This window comes from Cololabis saira, chromosome 23, assembly GCF_033807715.1.
Source record: "Cololabis saira isolate AMF1-May2022 chromosome 23, fColSai1.1, whole genome shotgun sequence".
Taxonomy (NCBI): Eukaryota; Metazoa; Chordata; class Actinopteri; order Beloniformes; family Belonidae; genus Cololabis; species Cololabis saira.
The window spans coordinates 8,253,415-8,281,349 of NC_084609.1; the positions used below are offsets into that span (position 1 = coordinate 8,253,415).

Genomic DNA, 27,935 nt, shown 5'->3' on the forward strand with positions numbered 1-27,935 from the left:
AATCTGCTCTGGTCCAATCAGCCTCAGTGCCTACCTTCACACATAGGCGGCAGGGCGCTCGGGTCTGCCGGAGCTCAGACCTGCACACACACACACACACACATCCACACACATACACACACCTAGACACTTGTCGCATTCACGCACCAGCGCACACCTTTCACACATTTTCAGGCGGCGCAGCCCTCCTTCCCTCCCCTCCCCTCTTTGCAGCCGCCCCGGCGACCCCTCGCCATTGGCCGAGTCCCGGAGCCCTCAGCATCTCCATCACGGCTGACGGGAGCATTCGTGGAGAAGCAGGAGACAGAGGTAAGGTCCTTCTGAGGTGCTGGTGGACAAACCGGGGCTGGTTTTGCGGGTGTGGGGGGGGTGCTTCCATGCTTCTTCTTCTGCAGAAGTTAAATACGCTGTAGACGTCCGTCAGCTTGTTGGTTTTTGCTTCCCATTCAACCGTGGCGTCCTTCAGATTTGGGGTTACACCAGGCGACCCTCACCTCCTCGGCTGCAGCTTTCAGGACCTAAAAGCTTCAGATATGCAGAGATGCTTCGTCAAAATGCTTTTTATATATATAGACATATATATGCATATATGTATATATATATATATATATATGTGTGTATATATTTATAAAATTGCAACTAAGGTTCTTTTGCAACCTGCATTTCAAGTTTGCTTGTGTTTTTTTAATTTTTTCCGAGGGGGGAAAAGGTAGAATACCTGGATGTCAGGAATGTCCAGCGCCAAGCCAAATGCAACAAGGAGGTAGTCTGGATGCGACGCGTGCACGCGCCGCGCTGCACACGCCGTATGAAGGCGCACCTCTGTGCCTGTCTCCTGCATAGCCCTTCTTTCATGATAGGAAGTCTATTTCAGCTGCAGTGGCAGCGGGTCAAGTCCTGGGAGCACACAGGTCCACATTGTAGACAATGAGTGGGGGGGCGGAGGGAGGGATGGAGGGTGAGGATGAGGGGGGGGTGGCGTGCATCTCGGATCGGCACATCCACAGGTATCGCATTCATTCATTGCAAAAACCTGCGGGTGTTGTGTCTTTTTTTTGTTCTTGTTTGTTTTATATCCATCCCCGTCCCGGAATAGTAGAGATAGGTGTGTGTGTATTAGTGTATTAGTGTGTGTGTGTGTGTGTGTGTGTGTGTGTGTGTGTGTGTGTGTGTGTGTGTGTGTGTGTGTGTGTGTGTGTGTGTGTGTGTGTGTGTGTGTGTGTGTGTGCGAGAGCTGCCATCCTGTCCACAAACCTCGGTGGAATTTGGAGCCTGAGTGCTGAAACAGGCGGGCGACCGAGCCTCATAAAGGCCCTCTGTGAAGGGCCCCGGGGTCTCTCTCTTTCTCACTTACTTGCTCTCCGCCGCTCCGTCTCTTCCTCACTCTCTCCATCTAACCCTGAGGGCCAACATCTTGTCCCCCTCTTCCTTTCGCCCCCCCCCCACCTCCTCGATTCCCCTTGCTCTCCATTTCTCTGTCCTGGCCTGATGGACTCTGGTTCGACTCTGCTCGCGTCTCGCGGCTCACCTGTCGCTACCGAGCCCCCCCACCCCCCATTAGTGTCTGTCCAGGTCGCCTAATTTGGAGGAACTCACATGAACTCCAAAGATGTGTGTTGCAGAGGAAGCGGATGAGATTATGAACAACGGCTAACTGGGTCGGAGATCTCGCAGGCTCATGCTAATTTTAGATCCAAGCAGAAAGAGATGCTTGTCTGGGCTTATTTCAGGTTTGTTGCCAAGAATGTAGCTGTGTGTTTTGGCCAAAGGCTTTTTGGACTGATTGGGAAAATAATCAACCCCTCCAACCCCCCCCGACCTCCATCCCTCCCTCCCCTGCCCCAGAATTTAAATGCCACTTTAACCTGCCAAGTCAGACAGAACCTTCTATGTGAAATAAGCCCAAGCGGGAAGTCCAGATCAGTGTACAGCTCGGTTACCACGGTAACGAGTCCTTACGCCACCAGGTTGGAGGTTTTAGGTCAACTCGTTCACCCCACTGCAACAAAATTTTTTAAAAACCAACCACCCTGCAAGAACAATGATGGAAAGTTCACAAACGGGTTTGTGTGGCCTGGTTTTGGACAGAACTGTCTTGGCCGGTCTCATCTGAGATGTTCGTGGATTCATACTGAGAACCTGCGTTCCCTTACTAGATTGGCACAAGTGGAACCCATCACTCATGTACCTCAACATTCACAAGGGCCCGAAACAGAACTGGCCTCATGATCGCATGTGGAAATGTTGCGGTGCCATAAGGGATTCCCCAGGGGTCATAGTTGGGCCCCATGGGAATTGGTTGCAGTGGTTCTGCTGAGGTTGATGGCGAAGCGGTTTATCTGGGTCCCGCTTGAGCCGACCTTATAAGTAAACCCGAGTGGGGCTTTCAAATGGGCCCAACATGAAACCAGCACACAATCCTATAGGGCTGGGGATCGATTCAAATGTCAAGAATCGATTCGATTCCGATTCTTAAGATTCAGAATCGATTATCAAGATATGATCCGATTCGATTTGATTCCGATATTGATTTGGGTTAGTGTTATTAAAACTGTTTTTTGAGCTGTTGCATGAATTATATGACTGTAGTTATGCAAAATATTACTACTAGTATTATATTGAGAATAAACAGCAAGTATTGCAGCTAATGATGCTGTAAGGACCAATCAGCTCCCAGAATGCTGATAGAACTGCTTTCAGAAACATCATGTGGGTCAGAATTATCAAACAGATCCAGAGCAGCAAACAGAGACGGATGAAATCGGTTTTATTTTTTCCCACATTCCGTTTTTATTTGTTCCATTTTCGGTCTATTTTGGTTTTTAATTTTTGAGCATTTGGTTTTTAGCATTTTTTGCAAATGTAACCTCAAGACAGTATATAAAGTAATGAAATATAGACAATTTATGCAATTATAACCTAACACTTTAATGTTTTCATACCTTTAAACATATTTAAAGGCAAAAACATGGCACGTGTCCAACAAAACATTCCTTTTTTGGGGATAAACAAAAAAATAACCAAACGTTGTAATGTAATGATGAAAAAAAAAAATACATAAATAAATAAAAGAAAAAAAAATTGATCTTTGGACATATGAATCGATTTTCAGGAATTAATATGAGAATCGATTTAGAATTGGGAAATAGATTTTTTCAACACAGGCCTACAATCATATATTACATATTTTCCACCAAACCGGTTCCAGGGCTGGCTCTGGGCCAGTGCTGGTGCTGGTTCACAACTTGTTCAATTTACGAACTAGCTGAGAACCGGTTTGGTGGAAAAGGGTTTTATGGGGCCCCATTTATATCTCAGATGGGCCCCACATAAAAATGTTGGATGGGATAAACGAGGACTGAAGTATGTTTCTGTGATGAACTTTACTCCAAAACCTCACTTACTCTTTAATGAGTGATTTGTTTGAGGTATTTTCACATCTTTGTCCAACTGTAACAAACTCAGCTTCATTTTTCTGCTTTGATTTGTCTGGTCTGGTGTGAAGTCTGGTGGCTGCTGCTTACCTGGGCTTCAGACCTTTCCAGGCCCAAATCAAAGCATAATATATTTAAAATAAGAGTGATTATGCTCTATTAGGTCTTTATTCAATGGAAATGCAGCCGTCACATAAAAATCCACGCCCTTAATTCTGCATAAATTACCTGACGAGGTATATAAAAATGAATCCAACTGTACAGTTGTCATGGTCGTTAAATCTATCTATGGAGACCAAAGCACATTTTTAATTCCAGACTTTAATATGATGAATATGAAAATATTTTAACATGAGGTTAGGTGGTGCCCCTGGTGGCCATACAAGGAACTGCAAGTTTTTAAATCGCAGCGATCACACACCAAATGGATTGGACCCAAACCAAAAGAGCTGGTTTCCAGTTCAGTTACTGGTGCACGCTAGTGCTGTCCTCCTGGTGAGAATGGACTCAGAACCAAAACAGGACAGACAGCCTGGAATGACTGGATTTGGGCCATTAAATTAAGCAAAGGCTTTCATTTCTGTGGAATTAAAGTGGAGCTCAATTAAATGGTTTACAGTTGTCCATTATTATTGTGCCCAAACACTGATTTTAAATCCAGCCTCTTTACAGGATTCAAGTGCTCGCTGACACTCCTTCGTCCCTAACAAACGGGTTACTGGGAATAGAAGTAAATAGTTGAATATTAGCCAATGATAGCTAAGGAATATTAATAGAAAAGAATGTGTAATGATTTTTTTAATGAGATTAATGAAAGAAAATCTCCTGTTTTGTCAAAGAAATATCAACCGTCAGCAGAATAAACGTTCCTACTATGACAGGAGCACAATGCAATGCTACAGTACAGCTAACATGCTACAGCTAGTTTAAAATGACGTCCCACAGTTACTATTGTACAGTAAGTCTGCTAACATAAAGTACAGCTAACATGCTTCAGTGCACCTAATATGCTAACTTGCTACACTACACAGCTAATATGCTAGCATGCTACAGTGCAGCTAAAATGCTACATTATTCAGCTTATAGCTAACATGCCTCAGTGCAACTTATATGATAACATGTTACAGCAAATTGTGCTAACATGCTACAGTGCAGCTAATATGTCAACAGCTTCAAGATTCAAGATTCTTTATTGTCATTGTTCATATTTCATAACAACAAAATTACAGGTGCTTCATCGCAGGTGCTGGTCCTTATATAAATTGCAAGAAAAGTAAAAAAAACAAAGAAACTTAAAGCTGCACTTGGTTTTGTTTGCTTCTTAACGTACAGGATAGATGTAAACGTTTGTTTAAATTAATAATTTAAATTAAGAACTTAATAACTAAGTTCCCCCACAGGATTATTCACCCTGATCTGCGCATAAACTCTTTCCCTGTTTTGTTTCTTTGACTTCTGAAGCTCCAGTGCACCTGAGAGTAAGAGAACCATCAGGATAACAACTAAATATAAAGTATATGTTTTAGGAAACAAACAGTACTCTAATATACTCCACAATTCACAAACATCTTCTTGTTTATATCTTTTTTATTCCTGCATCTCTGAGCAATAATCAATAAGAATGTATGCAACACATTTAGGCTCACTTGGATTAGTGAAAAGAAACTGAGAAACTTAATCGGGTAAAATTGATATAAAATAGATGCATAATTAGGGACATGGTATTTCCGAGTTACAACTGTAATCCAACATTAGTTTCAGCTCTCGTAACCTCAGTTACTTGGACTTTACTTTTCAGTGGATCTGAAACATCTGAGCTGTGACTGAACAGTTAAGAGACCATAATCCATCTTATTTTCAAAGATGGCATGTTGCAGTGCACTTAGAGTTTTGGTTTTAGCCTGTTCATGCCCGCTCCTCCCACGCCACCACGGTCAGCATCGCCAGCCTTCTGATCACTGGTCCTAACTGTACAACTCCCAGCATTCCCCGGTTCTCTCCTCATGGGCTGCACCTGTTCCCTCATCACCCTCATCCATTTCACCTGGTCTCATGCCTACTAATACCCTGCACAGCCCCCAGATCTCTGTGTAGTATTGTTTCGTATTACCGCACTGTAAGATTTATTATTAAACCTTACTTTGGCCATGTCTGCACTTGTGCTCTCCTTTACAAGCCAACTAGATTCAATTAATTGTCCAGCTCGACCTTGGCCAGGACACGTTTAACCTCTTTAGCGACGTCATTTCAACCATCCAGTTCCAGCAACAACAAGGAAAGAACCTTTTTTTTTTTTTTTTTTTGGTGTTGGAAAAAAACAGTACAGTTTACAAACATGTTACTGAGATTATTAACTGGTGTTTATATGGGCAACATTTTTAAAAGTGTTACATTTTTTTTTTTAAAAGTGATGTATTTCTGAAAAGGTGTTACTTTTTCTAACACGATGCTCGCGGTGCTGTCGTGACCTGAACTGAACGGTTCAGAGACAAGAATCCATTTGTCTCGTGTCAGCAGCTTTCGCTGAATCATGTCCCACCATCTCCTTCTGGAGGAGCTCAGTCTACAATGTTATCACACACTTATGAAGCGTGTGTTGAGGCTAAATGGCACTAAGGAAGATGTTTCCCTGGTTCCTTGTCAGATGATCTCTGAGCTTTGACCCTTGACTCACCATCGAAGGGTGCTGATCAGAGCCGAGATGACTGCTCCCTGGACCCGTGAGCCTCAGGCTAAAGCTGGAGAGGTTGTATTCTGATACGTCGCGCTGTCTGCACCTCGTTAATGAGTTTAATGACCTCAGCAAAGTCATCTGTTGTTGGTCTGCAGCTCTGTAGAGTGATATGCCTGAATACTTTGTCCTGGTTGTCCAGCCAAGTTAATGAAAGTATCCATTACTGGCTTGAAGTGGATTTTCTCAGACCGACCCTGCAAGTTTGTTCTAGAAATGTAATTTTGATGGATTTGTTCCTTTTTCAGTTCAGCATTTTGTTGCAGTCACAGTACAAATGACAATAAATGACCACCTCAACAAATGCATTGCACGTACAACATCTAATATTTTAAATGTTTGACGTTACAGTTCTCTGTCCTTGTCCAGGTGGACTATGAGGATGTTCGCGCGGCTCATACTCGGACTCCTCGTCCTGAAAGCGGCAGCGGCCAGCCCCAGATTTTCCCGGCAAGCGGACTTGGACACGTATGACGGCAACTATGACGAGGACCTGGACAATATCGACGTGGAGAATGAGAATATGTACGACTACGAAGATGGACTGACAATCGATGAACCTCAGGTAGGAACATTTCTGGGTGCTCGTTTGTTAAAGTGTTTTGGCCGAGCTTAGACATTCAAAAGACCACTTCATTTTTAAGGTTTTGGGAAAGTGTGCAGTATATCGAGTCCATTAAATAAAGCTGTTTATTGAACAGGGTTAAAATTATTGATTGTATCGTGGCAAACTTATAAACCACTTTCATACTTGGATTGCAGTGTATGTAATCCATGACTCGGTCAAGGGTCTGCTGGAGTCTAGCCCCTGGTCCTCTGGTGAAAGACATATCAGTTTTGCAGCCATCGTTGGCGTTAACAATGTTTCCAGTCCTGCACAGAGTAGTGCACAAGCAAAATCATCTAAACACGGGTTGTTGTGTTGTTGATACACGAACGGAGCCCTGCAAAAACAGAGGCAAAGTTGGCCGGACAGCTCAAGGCCCTGTGGAGGCAGCCATCTTCGCACCAGGTTTCCATGGAGGACGAACCCAAGGAAGTCTGGCTTGATGCCCTCTAGTTCCTCTTGCAGGAGCCAGAACAGCCAAGTCCTTTGGTTGAGTGATCTTTGCCTCGGACCTGCCGGGTTGACTATGGGTGACGTCATAAAGGGTTCTTATATATAGTCTAAGGACACAATGAAGCGCACGTCTCGCGGGACAAAGTGGTACTACAAGATGTGCCGGATCGAAATACCCCCATGTGGTCAGTAGTGGTACTGCTGCAAAGCACACCTCAAGTTAACATAATTTTGTTTGTTTGCTGTGTAAATATGAAGACAGAAACTACAATTCATATCACATCTACAGATTTCAGGTGTCCTATAGTCCAGTTGTGATAGGTCATCAGGTTCTTCGAGCAGACAGGTGACCAGCTTTGAGGTAAAACAGCTGACTCAGAAGAAAGACAGATTTCTTTCCAGTGTTAAGCTCCGTAATATCCAAAATATTTGAGTTTTGTACGTTTGCCAACCACCATTAAATGTTCCATGTACTTGAATCTTGCACCTGGAGGAGATTTAGCCTTGGAAACAATCAGTATTTAGATGGATTTAGGGACGGACGTATTGTTGCAGGCAAGAGATTCTTTCACATTCAACCAAATGCAACAGGAAAAGAGAAGTGAACTCGGCGCTGATGCTGGATTATTCGTGTGTACTCCCATCAACCACGAGGCTGCAAACTCGGAGGCAGTTATGGCATGAAGCACATATGGCATCTCTGTTTAGGTGAAATATTTGGCGTTTCTCGTGGTCCAGGACGAACAAACAGCCTCTGTCGTGAGCGAAAAAACACAAGCATTACCGGCCATCTGGGATTCGTTCCTTCACTCGCCTACTTTTGCTTTGATTGGCGCAGCGGATTTTGGAGAATTGAGTTTGGAAGAAGGTTCCTGACATGCACAGCGAATGGACAGCAGCGGAGCTCATTTTGAATCGGGTTCAAGCCGACTGTGATGTGGCAAACCCGCAGGACACGGAGGCAGCTGGCTCTGGCTAAGACTTCACATTACAGAACAAGGAAATGAGGCCAAGCGATGGTCAAGATGACACGGGGCGGTGTATCCACATGAGCTTTTCAGCTGGACCTCAGCGAGCCAGAAATTTAAGTTAAACATGATGTGGAACAAGATCTCTCTACAGCTGTTCCCACAGTGCTGAGCAGATTCAGATAATTATATTTTTGTATTAAAACCTTTTTGTTCGCTAAATTCAACCAAACAGTAACAGAGAACTGGCATTTAGAGAGATTTAGATGTGGGGGAAAGAAGATATAGTGTTGAGGACAACAAGTGGGATAAATAAATAAGTCTTATCATCTGGAATACTTAGGAGTTCTGTATCCGTTGCCTGGCAACAGACGTAGTGTTGACATCACACGCACCATCGGCAGGTAGCAAATGTATACCCTACAGGCAGCATGGAAGGAAACATCTGGGGTGCAGAGGTGCTCCCTCGCAGTCGCATGTCCTCTGCGGGGTGGCCGGGCTCTCCCTGATAACCCTTTTCCACCAAACCGGTTCCAGGCTGGTTCTGGGTCAGTGCTGATTTTGGAACCCGGCCTTCTGTTCCCACTGACAAAGAACTGGCTCCGGGCCAGAAAGAAACGTTCCAAGGTAGCACAAACTCGTTTGCTGGGCTAGAGGAAAGAACCACTTACGCTCTGGAACCGGTTTGGTGGAAAAGGGGTATAGAGGATATGCATTGACGTCACTTTCCCACTGGACCACGCTCCCTTACTCGCACTGAGTGGCAAAACATCCAGCAAAAATGGCTGCAACTAGTGGAGAAGACGGGATAACAGCTGATTATCGGCTTAAATTAAAGGCAGTTGGACTTGACAGTGACCCGTACAGTTACCCCAAGAACCAGTGGTTCATGGACATTAATATTTGGCCACGAATCAAGTTTCTGATATTTATATGTACTTCATTTCTACGCCGGGGAAATACACCGAGCAAAGCTTGAAGGCTTACAAAAGTCTTGACGCTTGGTTCTACTTCAAGGCAGGATTTGTTGGCAAAATTAAAGTGATGAGGACACCAAACTTTATGATTTGACCGTTTAACTTTAGCTACCCAAAAATCCATCATTTCCTGATACAAAAGGGGAACCGCAAATCCACGTTTCTGTGCCTGGAATCCAGTTGTTTCTGTGAATTGCAGCGATCCATTTGTTTCTCTTAAGCTTCTTTTTCGGCAGTCTGTAAAACGATGACTCCGATTTCTTGCTAAATCTATGAGTACAGAGGTACCTGAGGTAGGGTCAGGAGAGGAGCCAGGTTGAGGTAATTCGGGCATCGGCCTAGGATGCCTCCTGGGGAGGTGTTTTTGGCATGTCCAACCAGGAGAAGGCCCCGAGGCAGACCAAGGACACAGTGGAGAGATTGTACTTCCCAGTTGATTTAGGAACACCTTAGTGGACCTGGAGGGAGTAGCCGGTCCTCTTTACGGTGGATGGATGGATGGATGGATGGATGGATGGATGGATGGATGGATGGATGGATGGATGGGCTTTATATTTATGAATCTATGTGGGATCTAGATGGTTAACCCACTTGTATGCCTCAATGACTTCATATATGTGGGACAAATGGTTCCCATCTGGGGTCCGTAACACTGAGGAACCGCTGCCATTTGCCCATTTCGAAGCCAGACCCATTGTGTACCCAAAGAAGCCCGGTTTTAATCCAGATGGAGCCCACATGGCCGCGCTGGCTGGGGTTTTAAGCCTTATCCAACAGGGCCGAGAACTGTTGAATAAGATTGTGCAGCCGCGTTGTGAGAAAGTTGCTTTGATAATGTTCAGCGGGGCCCCGTTATGACATGGCTCGAGTTCTGTGGGAGTCGGTTCTGCTTCTCTTTTTCCTGGCTCCCGACTCGAATACTTCTGATCGTGTTATCCGCTCCGAGTAAATACACGGCCCTGACTCATAATTACAGTATTTCACAGATCTGTCATGTTTTGTTGGTGGGGAAGTTGAAGAGGGAGGACAGATCTTCAGAAGACTGGAGATGAAATGGAAACTTTTCTTTTCTTTCCACTCAGACGCACAGATACAAAACCTCAGAGGAGAAAGGGAGCGACGATGAGCTCCATGCTCCAGGAATGCTGAGTCTCAGCTTTTCGTGTCCAGCTCTCGTTCAGTATTCCTCCTCCTCCTCTTCTCTTTGGGGGTTTGTCTTGTTTGAAGTGAATAGACACTCGTCTGCGCTGTTATCCAAGCGAATCATCTTCAGTCTGCTGCTTTCAAATCGCCAGCGATGGACGCTACTAGCTTGGCCGAGCGGCTCCTGTCTGTCCCTCTTCAGTTGAATAATGTTGTGTGTTTAGGAGCGAGCGGGTTTACTTTAAGCTGCTGATGGGAATTTTTAGCATTCTTCATGCAGCGGGAGGATCGCTTCTTTTAGTTTGCTGGCTCAGTCCCGGGAATCTGGACGGGGATCTCTGTTTTCACCGCTGCGCTGCTTTTATGTGAAAAAGCTTTTCTAGCCACACCCCTCAGCTAGTCACCTAAGCGATTAGCCGCTTGCATTTATGAAAAGTTTTATTTTACCCCATCAGCCAAACAACACGTAAAGATCCCGCCAGCGTTTCCAGCCTCGTCCTACGTCGCCGCCCTCATACGTCCGAGCATCCTCTGCGTTGTCTTGGTTGTTAATCTGTCCATCCACTAGGGGGCGGTGCTGAGTTAGAGTTCAGTTTACAACAAACTGCTTTCACTGATTTACCAAAGCGATTTCAGTCATTGTCTTTTTTTAAATATATATATATATATATAGTGGTGTCAGATGTCCCGGTTGAAGGTAATCTTGAAGGTAATCAGGGCCTTTTGTCCTTCGGTTGACCTTCCCAGGAAGCTGTTTTATTAAATATGGGATCATTTTCTGTAAGGAGGTGTTTTTGACAGTTCCTCTTGTGTCAGATGTTGTAGTTCTAGAGTTGAACAAGTAACGAAAAGGTGCGTACGGTTTCTATAAATCTTTTTAATTATCAGTACGCAGCAAACCAGAAATATAATATAATCAACAAAACAAAATACACGGAAAGACGGCGAAGGATGAGCAGCTCTGAAGACCCATCAGCTGCAGGTCTGGATCCAGATCCAGGCCCTAGTGGTCTGTAGAGGACCTGCAGGTCTGGACAACCGAAATGAAGCGAAAATGAAGACATTTGATAGGTTGTTTTTGGTCTGGGGGCGTGTCTAATCACATGTACCTTCCTCAGTCCCACTCGGGGTCTCGGGGGCCCGCTGGAGCCTTCCCCGGCTTCATCTCAACTCCCACAGTGTCAAACTATTTCTTCAGGTGCCGTTAGCGTTCACGTCTCTGCAGTCGGCTTCAGAAATTGTGCAGCTTTAAACTTTCCGTGAAGTTTGAGATGAACAATTATGGCCACGCTGACGGCTTGACTGCAGGGTTTTTTTTCCTCATTTAGCCTGTTGCTGCTCGATGAGGCGTCAGGTTTGATCAACTTTTAGTCTTAGCCGTGTCAAACGCGTATGAGACGCGCTCGCCGACTGATTTACGACACGCCTCTGCAGCATCACCTGGTGCATCTCTTCTTCTTCATCGCTGTATTCTGTTCTCCCCTGCTGCTCCCAGAGAGGGTTTTCTTTCTGTTTTTAAGTTGCCAGCTTTCCACTTCTTCTTCTTCTTCTTCCCCCCTTTAGGTGTTTGCTTTGGAGAAGGGGGGAAGTGAAGGAGACTCCAACTCTGTGCAAGACTTTTCAAAGGCTTACCTTGTTTGTATCCTAAACCGTAGATTGACATTAAACCCCCAAATCTCACCGCTGCTGCACTTATTCTCCATTTTGTTTTCTTTTTTTTCTCGACCGTCTGATCGGTTTGGATGGAGTCAGTTGCAGAAAACTGAGATGTGGATCCTTTGCAGCTACCATGTGTGTCTTGGTTCCACAAGGACCATCCCTTTTATGGAGGGTTGAGTCATCTGCAGCGTCAGGTACGACCCACCTGTGGGCCTGCGTGGGCGTCCATCGCCCTCCTGTGGACGCTGATGGAACTACAAGCCCAACCAGGTTCAGGGGCAGCTGGAGCTGCAGAGCAACCAAAACACCAGGCGGATTAACGGGAAGCTTTTAATGGACTCAAAGACTGTAATTCGTGAGGATTTCTAGTGTTTTCATCTGTTTCCCAACAAAAACTCTTCTTTAATCCACAATAAAAAGGATGCCGCAGAAACAGATATAAACGCCTCTCACCCTCACGTGCTACAAATGGTTCAAACCTCTGCGGTGAAAATGCAGCTAAAGTGAATCCACGTTTTAATTAATTCGCCTGATATCTGGTTCTTTGTCTACTACCAGCGCTGGAACCGGTTTGGTGGAAAAAGGGAGGAATATGGCCTTCTGAGGAAAAACTAACGTCCTCCATCTTTGTCGGTCTGTTGACATCTAGTGGTGAAACTTATGAGTTGCACCTAAACTCTTGGACTGCGGTCGACTGAAAACTGTTAACACGAATTATATTTTGATTTTTGATTTAATATATTTTGATTTATTTTTATTTTTTTCTCTTTCTTTGAATCAAAAATTAATACGACTATCTGTGTTTGACGACAGCAATTTTGTGTTGTTTTATAACTTTGTTGTAGTTTTGGTTTAGTTTTTTCGTTTGTTTGTTTTCTTTTGTTTTTTTTTAAATTACGTTTATTGGAAAGTGTTTTTTTTAAATTGCGTAATTTGTAATTCTTTTATTATTATTATTATTATTATTATTATTATTACATTAATTGAAATTTGATTTCTTAGGAAAAAGGGATAGATAAAATAAGCTTAGTCTTCTTTCTGTTCCCTTTCATTCAAGGAAAGAGTTGTAATTATATTTAACTGTTTTGTTTTTCTTTTAATGAATGAAATAAAGAAAAGAATTTAAAAAATCAAAAAAAAAAAAAAATATAGTATATAGTTTAATATGTTGGATGAAGGACAGAGTAAAAAAAGAGGAAACGTCACAAGTTGAAGCAATAAAATACACATTTAATGTAATTTTTTACTTGTAATGAATCTGATGTCGATCCTAAAGATTTAAATGCAGAGGATGTATCAATAATTAGATGTTGACAGTTAATCAGCTCAGACTTTACTCAGCCACATTACATTTATCAATCCATTTATTAATCTATTTATTTATTTATTTTGGAGGCTTTTGGACCAAGTCGGGCCCACACCTAACATTTGCCGCATCCCACTTCAACACTAGCGTACGATTATTTGGGCCACATCTGACTCAAAACCCAGTCTTGTTTGTGGACTTTGAGACACGTGGGCACCATTGTTTTATTGATTAACTGGAAACTATCGATTTTATGTTTGTTTTATACTGACTGATGGAAGACAAGTGGAAATATGACCACTGAGGAAACTAAAGGAGCTAAACGTAGTCACGGATACGAGCTGATGCAGCGAGACGCATCGTTGTGGCGGTGATGGCTGCACCTATGCAACATCCTGCACCAGAGACAAGAGAAAAGAACTGGACTGGTTCTTGAAGGACCACCACTTGATTCAAGTCCACCTGACTGGTGGAAAATCAGTCAGGTCCAACAGTGCTAGCACACATCTGGCACCGAAACACTTCCCCTGGGAGGTAGACAGTACCATGTGAGGCAGTTTTTCAGTCCATTTATATCTCAGAGGAGTTCCACCTGGTAGATGATCAGGACTTCTAATGCTGGACTGGTGGACTACTGGACTTTCTTCATACCTCCTTCATTTTGGTTTCTGTTGGAACGAAAGACACCTAAAGATTTTATGATTGGTTTGTTTTTTACTTCAAAGTTGTGATTGGTAACATGGTTGAGATACTATATGGGGTAAAACTTTCACTCAGGGTTTTGAAGAACTGGTGAATCAGGAAAAAAACTCAACAAGTTTAGAAACCTCGACTTTATGCTTCATTTCCATGTGTTGTATCTTTCTGACACACTGCTGCCATCTTTTTCTCAGATAGAGGTTGAGACGTTGGACCCACCGGACTATAGCTATCCAGAACCTGAAGGCTCGCAGGAGGTGAAGTTGGAGGAAGAGGAGGAGGAAGAGCTGCCCAGATTCATCCAGCCTGTCCCTCAGGGTTCCGGGGGATCTGGTGTTCTCATGGGTCCAGACACTCAAAAAGGTCTGAAAAAGTACACAAATGTAGATCTGTTCCCCCTAAAACCAGAAAGTTACCCGATACAGTCATGTGCACAAGGTTAGCACTTATTCTGGTACTAAGTCTTAGTTTTAGGCTAATACAACCTCAGATGAACAAGAACATAGAACGTCCTTCACCTTATCATAATTTATCGGATGAAAGAAAAAGTCAAATACAGAGTTGTTAGGATTTAATGTACCATGTTTGGAGAAAACCAAAATGGAGGTTGTTTTCCAGCAACAGGACGTGGTCACCTTGATACCACTGATTTGACCACGAACTAGTTTAATCAAACTGACAATCAGAAAAACACCTGAAAAATGAAATACCTGACTTTCAAACTTATAATTGGAATCTTTTCATAACAAGCCTTAGACGGTCAAGGTTTCTTAGACGGTCAAGGTTTCTTAGACGGTGAAGGTTTCTTAGTCAATGAAGGTTTTTAGACGGTTAGGGTTTCTTTGAAGGTCAGGTTTTCTTTGAAGGCCAGGGTTTCTTGGACGGTAAAGGGTTTCTTATACGTCAGGGTTTCTTGGATGGTGGAGCCTTTTAGACAGTTAAAGGTTTCTCAGACTTTGAAGATTTTTATACGATGAGGGTTTCTTAGACCTATGGTCTACCTATGGTCATGAACTTTGGGTAGTGACCGAAAGGACGAGATCGCGGATACAAGCGGCCGAGATGAGTTTCCTCCGCAGGGTGGCTGGACGCTCCCTTAGAGATAGGGTGAGGAGTTCGGTCACCCGGGAGGAGCTCGGAGTCGAGCCGCTGCTCCTTCACATTGAGAGGAGTCAGCTGAGGTGGCTTGGACATCTGTACCGGATCCTCCTGGATCCTCCCTAGGGAGGTGTTCCAGGCATGTCCCACCGGGAGGAGACCCCGGGGAAGACCCAGGACACGCTGGAGAGACTACGTCTCTCGGCTGGCCTGGGAACGCCTCGGACTCCCCTTGGAGGAGCTGGAGGAAGTGTCTGGGGTGAAGGAAGTGTGGGCATCTCTGTTGAGACTGTTGCCCCCGCGACCCGGGAACGGATAAGCGGACGATGGATGGATGGATGGGTTTCTTAGATGGTTAGGGTTTCTTAGACAGTGAAGGTTTCTTAGTCGATGAAGGTTTTTAGACGGTTAGGGTTTCTTTGAAGGTCAGGTTTTCTTTGAAGGCCAAGGTTTCTTAGATGGTTAGGGTTTCTTAGACGATGGAGATTTCTTAGACGACCAGGGTTTCTTAGACGGTGTACGTTTCTTAGACGGTTAGGGTTTCTTGGACGGTCAAGGTGTTTTAGACGGTTAGGATTTCTTAGGTGGTGAAGGTTTCTTAGACATCAGGGTTTCTTAGACAGTTATGGTTTCTTAAACTGTCAAGGATTCTTGGACAGTAAAGATTTTGACAGCACTTAATGGTAACTTGAACATACAAATTACACAAACGTTACCAAGCGTGTCACCCTAATCACTTTCCTTCCTGATACAACTCAAATGTTCATAAGTAGCAGACTATCTGATCATGAGGTGGTAACAAAATAGTGTTTCTGTTGTCTCACATCGGGTGTGTTTTCATGACCCTTAAAATTAGGCAAATTGGAACTGCAAATAGAAAATACACCAAATGCAAACACTTTATTTAACTAGGATGATAGGGCTTTTATGACAGTGTTTATAATTATCTCTCTTCGAGACTCTTATGTGAGGCCGTCTGTCCTATAGCTAAAGCTTGGTCCAAACCATTTCAGTGATAATCAGATATATTTGTCTGAAGTCATATTTATAAAACCTCCCATGTGGGATTAACTGAGAGGGAACTAACTTTGGCACATGACTGTAAAGGTGTTCAGCCAGTTTGTTGCGAGGGTCAAACACATCCTTTAGTCTTTGGAGTTGTGAAAGCAGCATTGCCCAAAACGACCACAAACATCATCATCTGTCCTCTAACATCATCGTCCTCTCCGTGTGCATGTCACGTGTTTAACGAACTCGTTTTTAATCAGTTCAATGTTGTATGTTGACTGTGTCCATCTTCGTCCACTTACCTGAATCATCATTGTGACTGTCCTCAAACCTTATTAATTATATGTTTCAGTCTCATCCGTCTGTTTATTGATGCCTAATCTTGTCTCTAACAAGAGGTGGAGCTGCGTCTGACGCCCATTGAAATTCTTCCTATCTCCGGGGATCTTGAGGCCTCGGGAGCCTCGGGAGCCTCCGGGGCCTCTGGGTCCGGAGCCTCGGGAGACATACTGGTCTCTGGAGCCTCTGGGGGTTCTGGGGACATTATCCTGATCTCCGGGGCCTCTGAGGAGCTGCTCACCTCTGGGGAGCCCTCAGAGTTCTTGTTAAGCGGAGACGTGTTGATATCTGGGGACTTCTCTGGATCTGGAGATGCCATGGGCTCCGCTGCTTCTGGGGCCTCGGGAGACTTCGTCTCCGGCGGCTCTGGGATCAGCGTAGAAATCCCCCTTGGCTCTGGAGAATCTGGAGACCAGTCTGGCTCTGGGTCCTCTGGAGAATATTTGATCCCATGGGCCTCTGGAGGCTCCGGGGAGTCCGGGGACTCGGGTGAGTCCGGACTCTCAGGGGCAACTTTGTTACCTGGAGGTTAGTACTTCTACAGAGCTATTGGTAAAAGCTTACAACTACTTTTTTTCCATCTGTCAATGACTTAAGCTGGGCATACACTGTGTGATATTTTAAATCGTTTGAGACTGCCCCATCTCACACTGCACGACTAGATCGCGGAGTTCAAAAGTTCACAGCCCACGATTTATGGTCTCACACTGTACGAGCCGATGCTCGGATGCGACCCGTCTGCTCACACTATACGATCATAATCTTCACGATGGACTTCTGTGTACTGGAACTCGAGGCTGGTTTTGGGGCAGGGGTGGGCTGTGCCCAACCAAACGTGCGTCCTGCCTACCCAATTTTTAGACACAACAATGAACGCATACCGCAAAAGTTGTGTCTCGGCGGAGGAGGGACCCGACGTCCCAGCAAAATGAGCACAACAGAGCGCACACTAAAGGCTGATTTATGGTTCTGCGTTACACCAACGCAGAGCCTACGGCGTAGGGTACGCGGCGACGCACACCGTACGCTGCGTTGGTGTAACGCGGAACCATAAATCAGCCTTTAGCAATTTGTGCCGTTCTGTGTGGCGATAAATGAAAAAAGATTAGACAACGTCGTGATTGGACAAGAAATTGGCTGGGCAGACGTGGGAAATGCAGTCTTTTTTTTGTGCTATTAAAACATGATTTGTAATGTGAATTTGCAACACTTTAAATTACAAATAATAGTTTTTGACGTGACATCAGAGATTGCGCATGCTCTCTGCGAAAGGATGAGGCAAATCGGGTCGTAGCTGCTTCAACTGTGCGATACCTTCACAAGGAGCGACCAGGATTTCAAACACGTTTGATTTTCTTGCGAGCACACGATAATCGCACAGTGTATGCCCGGCTTTATTCTGTATGTGATTTAATGTTTGTCTTAAATTCCATTTAACTGCTTTCTTTTTAAATGTGGTTAAATGTTGATCGTCCATGGATTGATTGATTGTCCTTCTTAACCTTCACGTCCTAACCCCAAACCTTGGCTCTAACAAGAGGAGGAGCTGCAACTCATTCCCGACACCACCCCCCAGGAGGTGTCAGGAGCTTCCGGGGAGATCTCGGGAGCCTCGGGAATCTCAGGGGCCTCAGGGGATCCGGAAGCCTCTGTAGATGTAGAGATCTCTGGAACCTCAGGGATTTCTGGTGTCTCTGCCTCCGGAGACATCGATGTCCCTGTGGTAACTCTGATCCCTAAACCTGGTAAGGGTCAGTTCGTAATCTGGAAACACAAAAAGACATGTTGAAGGAAGGGTAGAAGCTCGAGCCTGTATCTCAGATACTGAATCATTAGAAAACTTGATTTTGCAGATATTTGTTAGAAAAATTGGAGAACAAAAAGATCAGGGTCAATGCTCCATCAACTAATCCCTATTTTTTTTACTTAACTAGGGTTAGATAAGACCATCAATGTAGCATAAAGTACAACTCCAGATTCAAAAAAGTCAGTGTGATGGAAAATTTAACCTTGGCCACTTGATTAAACCAAAACTGCTGACAGCAGCAAAATCTACTTGAATCATATAAGAATGAATCATTCTCTATGCCTTAAAATCAGTAAGCTTCCTTTGTTACGTTGTCATTCTGCATCGACACGCCTCATGTATGTTTTGTCCTTTTTGCATGCAATTGTTTAATTAAATCGACTCAAATCTGGATCATTATCTTATTCTTGGTAACTTAGACACTCAGTTTCAGTCCAGACTTTCACTCGGTTGGAAAGAACGTGATAAAGAGCATTTAATGGGTTTTTACAACATGTTTGGCAACAACGAAGGTACATCGTCGGATGTTTTGTCAGATTACTGCCAACATTAATAATAATAATAATAATAATTAAAGCTGCAAGCAGCGATGAACGGGCCCTCGCACTCACGGCCACCGTCCCCCATAAGCATATCAGAAATGACACCACCCACGACTTCCTATGTCAAACCATTCAAAAGTTATGCCAGAAAATAGGGACAACCAATCAGAAGAAGGGGCGGGGCTAATGCAGGCCAATGAAGGTCAAGGACTCAATACCGAGTCCGACGACACCACCCACAACTCTCTATGTCAAACCATTCAAAAGTTATAGCAGAAAATAGGGACAACCAATCAGAAGAAGGGGCGGGGCTAATTTTTACCAATTATGGTCAAGGACTCAATACTGAGTCCCATGACACCACCCACGACTCTTTATGTCAAACCATTCAAACGTTATGGCAGAGAAAAGTATTCTAGGGGGCGCTGTTGAGCCGTTAGGCCACGCCCATTAATGCAAACCATGAAATATCAAATTTATCGCCAGGCCTGGCTTGCATGCAAAATTTGGTGACTTTTGGGGAACTATCAAATATGGACCAATCAGATGAAGGGGGGGCGCGCTTTTTGGCGTCTAGCGTCGCCACGGTAACGCTTTTGAAAGAGAAAAGTAATGCATGTAGTCGCAGGATGGAGACACACCTGGGTGCCCGTTACGGTTCGGGCCGTATTAACTGCCGAAGGAATGGCATACATTTCGCCAAAATGACACGATTAATTCAAAATGGCCGACTTCCTGTTCGGTTTCGGCCATGGCGCCAAGAGACTTTTTTTAAGTTGCGCCATGATACAGGTGTGTACCGATTTTCGTGCATGTACGTCAAACGATATCGTGGGGCTTGAGGCACAAAGTTTTCTAGGGGGCGCTGTTGAGCCATTTTGCCACGCCCATTAATGCAAACCATTAAATATTAAATAAGAATTCCTACAGATACAATAGGGCCTTCGCACTGTAAGTGCTCGGGCCCTAATAATACATTTTATTTATAGGCGTCTTTCAGGACACTCAAGGTCGCCGTACAAAAGGACAATAAAAACATGGCAATCAATCAAAAACATAACCAAGTACAATACATAAAACAACAGTAAAGTGCAATAGTGAGGTTATTCCAGTCCCAAGATTATTGTGAGTATGCATTATCCTGCGTAGGCATCAAAAGATGATTCATTCTTACGATTCGAGGAGACAAAAACATTGTTATGGTCAGTGTTTCTTTCTATCTTTTTGGGGCAGACTACCAGTCTGCACACTTCCATCACAGTCAGGAGCCATGTTGTTATCTCATAGTGATTCTTACTGAATCAGTCCTTGTTTCAGAAGTCGTTTCTGTTACGAAGTCTGAAACGTGAACCACAGGAACTCTGGCCTCTGGTAGCCTTTGGTAGCCAAATGCTACTCGAACCCTTCCAGGTTGGTCTTGAATGGCCTGGGGGTGAAGGTGGGGAGCTGAAGGTCAGCTTGGGGTTGAACGCAGCTACAGGCCAGACTGAAGGCCACTTCAACTCCAATCTCCCCGAACCAAATTTCGTAGGTCGTATAAGATTGGATGCTGTTTGAACGCAGACAATGAACTCCAACGAATTGCTCCTTGATTGGACCTTCATCTACCACAATCTCTTTTTGAGCGCGGCTAACCTTCAATGCTTCGTTCTCTTATGGCGCTTTTCCACTAGTACCTACTCAGCCCGACTCAACTCGCCTCGCCTCGGTTTTGCGCTATTCCAGTAGGGGTCTAACGTGCCGAGTAGGTACTTTTTCCATAACTACTCTGCCGAGTTTCTAAGCGGCTGAGTCGGGTGGCATCTGACGTCATCACACTACAGGCCACCGATTAGTCGGGGGGTTGGAGTCAGACGTCTGGGAAATCAGCGAAAGAGCACTGTGACGACAGCTTCTTGTTCATTCTATTCCACCAGCAACGGCAGCAGAAGTGTGTTTGCTGAGGAGAGAATTAAAAAGGGATGTAGACGGGCGATAAGGAACGACCAGATCTGCCAGGAGCTCTGTCACTTCATAGCTGCTCGCGGCTCCAGCTGACTTTCAGCAGCGCTGAGACAAACTAAAAAAACAAAAAGCGTCACTGCTTGAAGCTTCTCTCACCCTCATTTTTTTAACTTGATATCGAACACAAGCCCCAGACCCAGCAGCACATTTATCATCTCCTCCTGGTTCTACATCTTCAGTGTTGTTGTCTTCTTCGTTTAGATCACACAATCAAATACGTCACAGCAGCTTCACTCCAACCCGCCCACTTCTCCAGATGCTGAATTGTTATGGAAAAGAAACTTTGCCGGGTCGAGCTGAGTCGAGTAGAGCCGAGTAGGTACTAGTAGAAAAGCGCCATCTGATTGAATCTGTTCATGCAGCTCCCTGCCAAGGTCCAACAGAACCTGTCGCTAGTCACTATGGTTAGCCTGAGCTTGTGGTCCAGCCAGCCTATCTGGCAGGTTCCAACCTGGAAGGGTTGTCCAGGACAACTCCTGGTTGTCCCGGACCCCTCTGGAGGTGAACTCAGAGGACAACCGACCAACAGCGGTTGTCTGTTGAGTAGATCCATGTTCTGTCTGCAGGACACATTAACTTTGTCTGATTGGGCCCGATTCAAATCGACTAATATGCAAATGTTTTTTCCCCAATTGGGTAGTTAGTTTGATTCACATGATTGGGACATGTCCTCTAAAAGGGCCGGACAGTTAGGAAGTGATTTTACTTATTTTCTGCTAAATCTGCTGTTGTGTATACTGTGTATGTCAAGTCTTGATTTGTGTTCTAATGTGACGTGTTTCTAACAACCCTGTTGCCTATAACCACTCCACCAATAAGATTTCATGTTGTTAAAGTCATTTTCATTTAACACCAGTTAAGTGTTTAAACCCATAACCCTGCTAAAATACCTTGCCTGGGCGGGCGGCGGGTCGCCGACTGCCCGTCCTGTGTCCATGCTGATCTAACCTGTGTCTCTAACACCTAATCTTGTCTCTAACAAGAGGAAGAGCTGCTTCCAACCTCAACAGAAGCCCCTCACGAGGGGGCTGGCAGTGTAGAGGAGACAGAGGGCTCTGGGCTGCCAGAGCCCGTTGAGCCCCTTGAGCCCCTTGAGCCCGTTCAGCCCGTTGAGCCTGTTCAGCCTGTAGAACCAGTAGAACCCGTACAACCAGTGGAGCCTGTAAAGCCTCTAGAGCCAGAGGAGCCTGATGAGCCTGACAGAAAAGGTCAGTACTGAAGATCGAGATGTCAAATCTTATTTTCCTCTGGCCAAACCTGATGTCCTGGATACTGACCTTGATTATATGCATTGCAATTTTTGTTTCTTGAAGTCATGCAAAAGTTTATACAGGACTGTCTCAGAAAATTTGAATATTGTGATAAAGTCCTTTATTTTCTGTAATGCAAAAATGTCATACATTCTGGATTCTTTACAAATCAACTGAAATATTGCAAGCCTTTTATTATTTTAATATTGCTGATCATGGCTCACAGCTTAAGAAAACTCAAATATCCTATCTCAAAAAATGTGAATATTCTGAGAATCTTAATCTTAAACTGTAAGCCATAATCAGCAATATTAAAATAATAAAAGGCTTGCAATATTTCAGTTAATTTGTAATGAATCCAGAATGTATGACATTTATGTTTTTTTAATTGCATTACAGAAAATAAAGAACTTTATCACAATATTCTAATTTTCTGAGACAGTCCTGTATATTCCTTCTGTTCCTTCTTCTGTTCTTTTACTTCAGTTTATTGCGGTTTTTTGGACATTCACTTGTTCAAAGCTCAACTTAGGTCCCACCGCAGCAAGATTATTGGCAGGTTTCTATTAATAAGGGTCTTTTATAACAATTAGGAGGCTGGAACTGTGATAGGACGGACATTCTCCTCGGTGACTGACCCGGTAGGATCTACTGAATAAGCAAACTGACACTCCATTGCCCTTGTGAACCTCAGTCGTGCTTAATAATAATACATTAAATGTATTTAAGGCGCCTTTCAGGGTACTCAAGGTCACCTTCACAGTGCACACTACATCGATTAAAAAAGGACAACAATATGAATGCAATAAAATCGTAAATAAAATCAGGAATCAGCAGTAGCCTACAGGGGGAGAAATTAAAGTGAGTTGCTCAGTTTGAACAGGTGGGTTTTTAAATGGGATTTGAAGATTGATAGTGACTAATAGAGGATTTCAGTTTTATCAGTGTTGAGTTTAAGCAAATTGGAGGAGAGCCAGGATTTGATTTCCTGTAAACAGACACAAAGCGAAGGGGGCGGGAAGGTGGAGGTGGGTTTAGAGGAGAGGTAGAGCTGGGTGTCGTCTGCATAACAATGGAAGTGGATGTTGAAACATGAATGTTTCACTGCAGAACGTTAAACTTTAAAGTGTTTTGAAAATAATTTGACAACCCAGAGCGACACAACACCATTGTTTACATCGTCCCTTCTTGGCGTTTTCGTAACACACACTTGTAATCTTCTACATTCAGCTTTTATAGAGGTCTGTACGGTTACTGATGGCCAGTTCATCGTCTTAGTTTTCATGAAGGCAGTTAGGGGTTACTGGGTGTTGGTCATGTGGTTTTTTGTTCTTTTTGGCTTCTTTGTTAAGTAAATAATGTGTTTTAGTGTAAAAACTATGAACTGCATCCAAACTTACAACCTTGGATAAACGGTAACAGAGGAGATACTGACTTTTTCACCTCTCCATACCAAAGCTACTGCCTTTCATCTTCCCATTTCTTGGATCCCGCTGACATCTCTCTTGGCTTGTTTTCCAGGTATGCCCACTTGCTTGCTGTGCACGTGCCTCGGTGGCTCGGTCTACTGTGACGACCTGAGGCTGGACAGCGTGCCGCCGCTGCCCAAGGACACCACTCACTTCTACGCCCGCTACAACAGAATCACCAAGATCAACAAGTCCGACTTCGCCTCCATGAGTATGTTTGCTCTTTTTAATGTGAAGGAGTGACGAGCAGAGCAGGCGGGTGTATTGAACGTGGTTTCCTCGCCTTCCTGCAGACAAGCTGAAGAGGATCGACTTGACGGCCAACGAGATAACCGTCGTCGAGGACCGAGCGTTTATGGGTCTGCCCGAGCTGGAGGAGCTGGTGATCCGAGAAAACCACATCCCACAGCTGCCGTCTCTCCCAGAGACCATGACCCTGATTGACGCCAGCCAGAACAACATCGCCTCGAAGGGCATTCATAAAGAGGCGTTCAAGGTGAGTTAAGCTGAACTACCGCACTTACGCCCAAGTTTTATTGTTAAGGGTGTTGTCTAGTCTGGTTCAGTCAAATTATATACCAACTTTATCCAGATGCAAGAACTGCATAAAGCTCTAAGTATGATTTAAAAGAGAATTAAGACAGAAACTCTCCTAAGAACCAGGCGGCCGATATGCCACAACAAAAAACAAAACGGTTCCGGTGATCCTGTGCATCTGGTACCGGGGGTCTTGAATCTGTCCAGGTTGCAAAGAAATCTCAAGACCATCAAGACATTCTGTAGACAAATGTGCCCCACAAGTATCAGAAAGCTTGGTCACGGGTCCTCCGACAAGATGACGACCCAAAACACACAACAAAAACCAGCTAAGAAATACACTGGACCGTTCTGAAGTGTCCTTCTCTAAATCTTGATCAAACATCCCTTTGAACATCTGTAGAAACAGCAACTACACGAGTTACCTAGGTACAGGATCTTCGAGTTGCTGCTTAAACTTGTTTGTTTTGGTCTCTAATAGAATTTTCTTAGCTTATTTTTTGTTCACTTCCTTGTTGTACCTCAGATATGTCATATGTCATGAAAGCAGCCTCTAACAGCCGGCCCGGTACACACCTACCCGATTATCGGCCATCGGATGGCGTTGGTGACTCGACTCGGGTTGGTGCGTCCCGTGCTGTTGTCCGTTGGCGTCTGCGTTGGCGTTCATTTCGGCCGATTCAACATGTACAATATACCACTAGCCGTCGGCCTCTATTACCAATCTGGTGGAGAACTAGCCCTCGACTAGCGAATCAGAGTTAACCGGAAATGACGATGGTAAACTTACTAGATAAACAGCGATGGTAAAAATGCTTAACTACACTATCATCGCATCGGTTTGGATTTGGCTTCCATTTGATTGTATTACATTTTCATTATTAGCATCTTATTTTCGTGAAAAGAAAAAAATGTAAAAACAGCTGAGTTCAGAACTCGAGACTAGAGCTATACGTCATTCCCAGTTGTTTTTTTTTCGTTTCTTTCTGGGCGACATCACAGATTAGCGCCGCTTCCAGTTATGGGGATGTATAACGCCTTGTGCACGCGCAGAACGTATGCTCCAGTCGACATCGGGTTGGTGTGTTCGGGAGTATGTTTTTGACCGACTCAGATTTCAGTCCGACTGCTTTTCTGCCGATGGTCGGCCGTCGGATCGGTGTGTCCCGGCCTCCAACGGCCACGAGTGATTTGTGTTTCTTCTCTCTGTACTGCAGGACATGACTGGCCTGCTGTACCTGTACCTGACGGACAACAACATCGACTACATCCCGGTGCCTCTACCGGACAGCCTGCGGTCTCTACACCTACAGGTACGTCTGCTGTGACAGCTCACCTGCAGACAACGCAGGTGGACACGCCTACTAGTCCCGTGGGAGGAAATTCATGGCTAACACTTCAACATCAGGGCTCAGAGACCCTCCTTCACAATAAGATGTCCGGGATTACGCTGTCCGTCCGTGTGTGTATTCTGTATAAAAAAAAGAACTGAACAACAACCTCTGTGGAACACCATGTTAGCGTTAGCTGACTCCGCTCAACCCAGATGTGCACAATGGCATCGCAGCCAGCAGTTCTCAGCTATGTCTTGGTTATGGGTCCAGTTAGACAACCTGAAGGCGTCAAAGGAGGTTCGCCCGGAGGTGTTGGCGGCTCCGGCTACTGGCGGCGCTGGTGGCTAACGAGCTAAAAAGCTATTGAGTTGCCTATCCTCTGGATAGCTTTTGTCTGGCAGCGTCTTGGCTAAGCCTCACCCACAGAGCCTTTCGGGCCAGTCAGAGTAGACTTGTAGTTCTCGAGACCACTTTTTTGTGGTATTGGTCTTGTCTCAGTCTCAACAGTCTTCGGTCTTGGTCTTGTCTCGGTCTTGGGTCTCTCGGTTTAGCCAGGTCTCGGCCTAATTGAGATGCCGTTGCACACACCAAGGTGACATAATTCTGTGATCAGCAGTTCTTCAGTGTAATCTGTTTACTTTAATGGTACATAATGTAATTTCAATCTTTAATATCTAAAATTCAGGTTTCATCTCCAAATTAAGTCCAATTTACAGTAACAATTTACAGTAACATTTACTATTCATTCCTTTTCTGAGGTGAGGGGGGTGTTGGTGCTGGTTATTCTGCTAGAGGACTTTGGGACTAGTTAGTCGTCGTGTCAATCCTTAAAAGCACTGGAGTCAATCCTCCAATAGTGTAGAAATAGCGGTAGTGCAGTCGCCACACATGTCTGATCTCAGCTGATGGATGGAAACATTTATAGTGAGTTCAACATCATCATCCACTTCTCTGTGTTATTGTGCTGCAGTTGAATACAAGCTCATATGGAAACTAGCTGAACCAGGATGGAGCTGATGTTCTACAATCACGCAGGATCAGGACATTACTAGGTTTATCTTTGGTCTCGGTCTTGAGCTGAACTAGTCTTGGTCTTGGTCTTGGTCTGGATACTGTTGTGCCACAAAGGGTGTGCTGGTTGAGATATTAGAGAGTTATTAATAAGTGTCTAGGAAAAGATAAATCGATGGCTCACGTGATTCAAAATGGCGGACGAGATTTCGTCTCATCCGGTGAAAAAAACAAACCCGGAGGCTTTATGACGGAGATAAGAGTGTGCACGTTTGGGGGGGGGGGGGGGGGGGGGGGGGTTGGGTAGGAGGGCTTTTTTTTTCTCGACATTTCAGCTTTTTTCTCAACATTTCGACTTTTTTCTCGACATTTTGACTTTTTTCTCAAGATTGTACTTCAACATTAATCTTGAAATTTCGACTTTTTCCTCGACATTTCGACTTTTTTCTCAACATTTCGACTTTTTTCTCGAAGTGCATAATGAAAAAAACATCTCCCAGTTATAACTAATATAGCTACATGCAGCATGTGTTGCCTTCATTCTCAGGCTTATACAAGACTCGGTCATTTTTTGCGGCTCGAGACATATTTGTTTTTTGTGTTTTTGGTCCAATATGGCTCTTTCAACATTTTGGGTTGCCGACCCCTGGTTTAGGCGGTCTTGACTACAAGTCCAGTCCAGAACCAGTCACAGCAGAAAACCTACAAGTAACGGTCTCTGGTTCTGTGTCTTCCCCCACTAGAGGTGCTAATTACCCTGCAGCGTAAAGAGCTCGTTAAGCATCTTCTTCTTCTTCTGTTGCAGCGTAACAACATTCAAACGATGCACCAGGACACGTTCTGCAACCTCAACGACTTCAACTACATCCGGAACGCGCTGGAGGACATCCGTCTGGACGGGAACCCCATCAACCTCAGCCGGACCCCCCAGGCCTACATCTGCCTGCCCCGCATACCGGTCGGGGACCTCATTTAGCCGCGCACAACCCCCTGCACGCACACGCTAACGTACCTGTACATACTGACACGCAGACTCACAGCTCAAACCTCAGCTGCATTTTAGTGTGTTTGTAAGAAAACTGTCGGAAACGCTGCTGACTTTGGGGACAAAACTGTACAAAACTGTTAAGAAATTTGTGTCACTTTTCACCTAAAAACCACATACGACCGCGATTACGGAGACAGAGCATGTAGACGCCGCGTCATCTACTTCCTGATGTGCAGTTTACAGACGGAAACCATCACTCAGACACACACACACATGCACACATGCACACACACACACACACACAACTTCCTCAAAAGGCCGAACTCTTCCACAACTTGAGAGAAAACTGATTATTAAATCCTTTTTTTTTCCTGTTCAGTGTCTTTCGTGACTGGAAACTTAAACCAACCAGTAACCAGTTAAATGTTTTACAATATGATTGTTTTTGTAAAAACACCAACTAACATCAAGATTAACGACGAATCCTTTTATATGACCTATAGTTGCATTATTGAAGCTGGAGCTTAACAAAAGGTAAATCTGACGCAATAAAAGACGCATTTAAACACAA

At 44.5% G+C, this 27,935-nt stretch overlaps 1 protein-coding gene across 2 annotated transcripts; it reads left to right on the forward strand.

Annotated features, from left to right (window-relative positions):
- Positions 1–35: 35 nt before the first annotated feature.
- Positions 36–27,935, forward strand: epyc (epiphycan). Of its 2 annotated transcripts, XM_061714735.1 has the most exons (10): positions 36–309; positions 6,535–6,730; positions 14,172–14,340; positions 16,480–16,950; positions 17,961–18,167; positions 21,759–21,983; positions 23,547–23,705; positions 23,788–23,990; positions 25,249–25,344; positions 27,182–27,935. In XM_061714735.1, the coding sequence occupies exons 2-10, from the start codon at positions 6,542–6,544 to the stop codon at positions 27,350–27,352; spliced, it is 1,890 nt and encodes a 629-aa protein (XP_061570719.1). In that variant the 5' UTR covers positions 36–309; positions 6,535–6,541; the 3' UTR covers positions 27,353–27,935. The 2 variants fall into 2 exon arrangements, with proteins under 2 accessions (XP_061570719.1, XP_061570720.1); XM_061714736.1 differs by lacking the exons at positions 16,480–16,950; positions 17,961–18,167; positions 21,759–21,983.

What these genes read in the sequence shown, in the direction of transcription:
- epyc (XM_061714735.1), top strand. Translation starts at nt 6,542, where the DNA reads ATGAGGATGTTCGCGCGGCTCATACTCGGACTCCTCGTCCTGAAAGCG. An exon ending in GGGTCCAGACACTCAAAAAG is followed by an intron (nt 14,341 to 16,479) that starts GTCTGAAAAAGT and finishes GTCTCTAACAAG; the next exon opens with AGGTGGAGCTGCGTCTGACG. An exon ending in AACTCTGATCCCTAAACCTG is followed by an intron (nt 18,168 to 21,758) that starts GTAAGGGTCAGT and finishes GTCTCTAACAAG; the next exon opens with AGGAAGAGCTGCTTCCAACC.